At 59.7% G+C, this 3,543-nt stretch overlaps 1 protein-coding gene across 1 annotated transcript; it reads left to right on the forward strand.

The window, feature by feature from the left end:
• Positions 1-2,493: 2,493 nt before the first annotated feature.
• TMDD1 (transmembrane and death domain 1) lies at positions 2,494-3,315 on the forward strand. Its single transcript, XM_068997503.1, has 2 exons — positions 2,494-2,537; positions 2,607-3,315. The coding sequence occupies exons 1-2, from the start codon at positions 2,494-2,496 to the stop codon at positions 3,313-3,315; spliced, it is 753 nt and encodes a 250-aa protein (XP_068853604.1).
• The last annotated feature ends 228 nt before the right edge of the window (positions 3,316-3,543 follow it).

Consider the following 3,543-nt stretch of genomic DNA (forward strand, 5'->3'; position numbering starts at 1 on the left):
GGGAGCTGGGGGAGACACCCAAACGCAGGGAATTTCACCCCAAAACAAGGAGGTTACACCCCAAACCGCGGGGGTTAGACCCCAAACCAAGGGGTTACGCCCCAAAACCAGGGGGTTTTGGAGTAAAATGCTGTAGATTGTTGAATATCCTAGACTTGGGTTTTTATTTTTGTAAGGTCTGTAGTATTTTTTGTTTGTTCGTTTTTTCTTTTTAACTACTCAGGAAAAGAATTACCTCAGAAAAACTAAAGAATGTTTTTTTTAAAAACACTTTTTATCTTCTCAGAAAAGGAAAAAGGAGATTTTTTTAAGAGTTTTCCGACCTGGGACAAAGCTGCCTCCTGCATTTGCTTCCAAAGGGGGTGAAGAAAGGAAGAAATAAAAGGAAAAATAAACTTGAAGCTGTTACAAAGATGAAATTTGAATGTATTTCAGGTGCTTTCCACATATATTATGCCATAATTTTATTTTAAGTTTTGTTTTCGACATCGTTCTTGTAGCGTTTGGTGGAGTAACGTGTCTTCAGTGCAAAGTTTAGTGCTGTAGGTTGGGAGCTGTCGCCGGCACCGCTTTTTGGAGCAGGGTGGGTCCCCCCGGAGTCTTTTGCTGCATCCGGGGGGGTCACGGAGGGGACCCCAGCGCCAGGTTGGGACTGGGAGGGATCCCCCTCCCAGTGGGGGTTTTGCACTGGGGGATGGGACCACGGGGGTCCCCCAGGCGTGGCCGGGAGGGTTCTGGTGCTGACTCCGTGCTCCTTTTTCCCCCGGCTTCGGGGATTTCTGGCTCCTCCGAGCACTAAGGAGCCCTGGCAGCAGCTGGCCACAGATCGGGCAAATCACTTCCCCCCCCGCTTCCCCTCCTCCCCCCCAAAAAAAGCCCGTCAGGGCTGAGCGAGGGGCTTTGCACAGAGCGTGAACCCTCAGCCCACCCCCTGGCCCCTCTTTGCATCACGGTGGGGGTTTCCCCCACTGAAATGTCAATTTTTATTCTTTTTAGTGCTCTAAAGGCCTCCCCCTTGGAGCAGCCCCCCCAAACCTCAGGGTCTGCGTGCGCAGAGAGAACAGATCCCTCACAGGGCCCCCGCCCAGAGGTGTCTGCCAGGTTTTTCCCCCAATTTTTCCTAATTTCCTCTTGCATCCAGGGCATTACCAGGGCACCCCTTTGCCTCCCACCTCCAAAAAGTCGTGCTGGGTTCCTGAAGACGTATTATTATTATTATTATTATCCTATTTGTACACTCTCTGTAACCATTTCTACCTCACTTTGCAACATATTGTACATGAAAGTATTTAATTCATGTCTTGTTGATGTCTGAGACAGACAAGCTCTAGGGCTGGGATGGTCTACCTCAAGAAATGCTGTATTTTAAAAAAAAAAAAGAAAAAAAAAAAGTATTACACAGTATTAAAAGAGATTACCTGAAGAGTTCCTCTCCTTGGGGTGACGGGGGGGTCCAGGGCTGCCCCTCTCTCGTCGGGGCAGGGGTGATGAGGAGGGAGGGGGCCCTGCTGGAGGGACCCCCCACCCAGCCCAGGCCTGGGGGGCTCCCGGAGGTTTGGGGGCTGCTGAGACCCCACTCAGCCCCTGCAGGTACAGGGGGGGCTGGGAACGGCGTGGGAGGGTGGTCAGGGGTCCAGTGGCTGGGAGGGGACACGGTGCCATCCCTGGCCACTCACCAGGAGGGGCTGGAGCCTTCGTGCCAGCGGCGGAGTGCCCACAACAACCCATCCTTTACGGGGACCCCCGAGGTGAATGAATGACCTGAGCCGAGGAGTCTCGGCCAGGAAAACGGGAGGAAGGCTCCATCTTCCTCATCATCCTCCTCCAGCAAAGGGGGGCTCGGCTCCTCTCCACTTGGCTGCCAGCCCCCTCCGCAGTGGGGTTTTTGGGGTGATCCAGGGAAGCTGCGGTTTATGGTCGCCCCGGCTCGAAGCAGAGCACTGGCGGCACCTCAGGGCTGCGTTGCCACCTCGTGGGGTCCTGGCCCAGAGCCCGAGTGAAGCCGCCGTGGCTAAAGCCCACTCGGCTCCGTCGCTTTGGGGTGGGAGAGGAAGAGGCAGGTCCCGGGGGGTGGGAGCTGCGTCCCCTCTGCTTGGGGAGGGCCAGGGGAGCTGCTGCTGTGGCCCTTGGGAGGTGGGAGTGGGGTGGGGTGGTGGAGGTGTCCCGAGGAGCAGAACCGTCCCCATCCCGCTGCTCCAGAGCTGCTGGCAGAGAGGTGGGGACGGCGGCTGCGGAGCCCGGACAGTCCCAGCTCAGTTAAACCCCACGGATGAAGGCAGGGTGCTCCAGGATGAGGAGGATGTGGGAAGCAAAGGCCGGAGAGATGGACAAACGTCACCGTCTGCACTGAAGGTGCCTCGAAGCTCCTCCTGGAGTTACAGCACCTTGGTTTGTCCCTGCTGGTGATTAAGGACACATTTGGTGTGTTCCCGTGTCCCTGCACACCCTGCCGCCCCACAGGGGCTTGGGAAGGCCCAGTTAGGGGATGCCAGGATGCCGGGAGGGCTGCCAGGCCGTGGCATGCTCAGTCCTGGAAGGTGACACAGGACAAGGGGCCCAGCGACAGGGACCTCGCCCCTGGTCTGTGAGGTCAGGGGCGGTTCCAGGCTCCTGGGACAACCCAATGCTGGGAGGCACCGAATCCCCGCTGGCACCCAAACAATGCTGCTGCACCTGGGCCTCGTCCTGCTCGTGCTGGCCGTGGGCGGCCGGTGTGAGGACACGGTGGCGGCCACCGTGGGCCGTCACACTATGGGCCGCATCGCCGAGCTGCTGGCCGACTCCGAGTGCCACCAGCTGCAGGTGGAGCTGAACAGCCCCGATGAGGAACTGGGCATCCCGGAGCCGGAGCATTTCTCCGAGGAGAATCGCCCCATCCGCCGCCGGGGCAGCCGCAGCCCCAGGGGATGCTCCGAAGCCCTGCGGCACTGGCTGGTGACGGCGGGAGAGGTGACCACCTGGGACCGCCTGGTCCGTGGCCTCCACCAAATCGGGCGCTCCGACATCGCCCGGGAGCTGGGGAAAAACCTGAACCAAGACCGGAGCCTGCAGCTGCGGAGGAACGTGGAGGGCTACAGCCGGAGCGTGCAGCACCTCAGCTCCGTGCAGCTGCAGCCTGGCGGGGCGCGGGCCAGGAGGGCTCCCCACAACGGGCACCTGCTCTTCGAGCGGCACCGGCCCCCCCAGTACGGCCGCGGCCTCCTGGGCTGGGTCCGCCCCGTGGTCCTGGGCGTCCTGGGAGCCTTCCTCAGCTCCACGCTCCTCACGGCGACCGCGATGTACTTCTGCCACTGGAGGAGGCTCCTGGGCGCCTGAGAGCGGGGTGGCACCACCAAAGGGAAAAGAAGGCCCAGTAAAGCCCCGTGGAGGGATTGAGATGCAGAGACCGACCCTGTGTGTTCTGCTGGGCAGGGAGGGGACCCGTCTTTGGCTCACCCAGGGCGAGATGACCACCAGGCACCACCACCAACTCCAGCTGTGCTGGAGATGTCCCCGTGTGTCACTGGATGCCAGAGTTCCCCGTGGCAGGGATGGAGCTGGGCA

This window comes from Aphelocoma coerulescens, chromosome 29, assembly GCF_041296385.1.
Source record: "Aphelocoma coerulescens isolate FSJ_1873_10779 chromosome 29, UR_Acoe_1.0, whole genome shotgun sequence".
In the NCBI taxonomy this organism is placed as follows: Eukaryota; Metazoa; Chordata; class Aves; order Passeriformes; family Corvidae; genus Aphelocoma; species Aphelocoma coerulescens.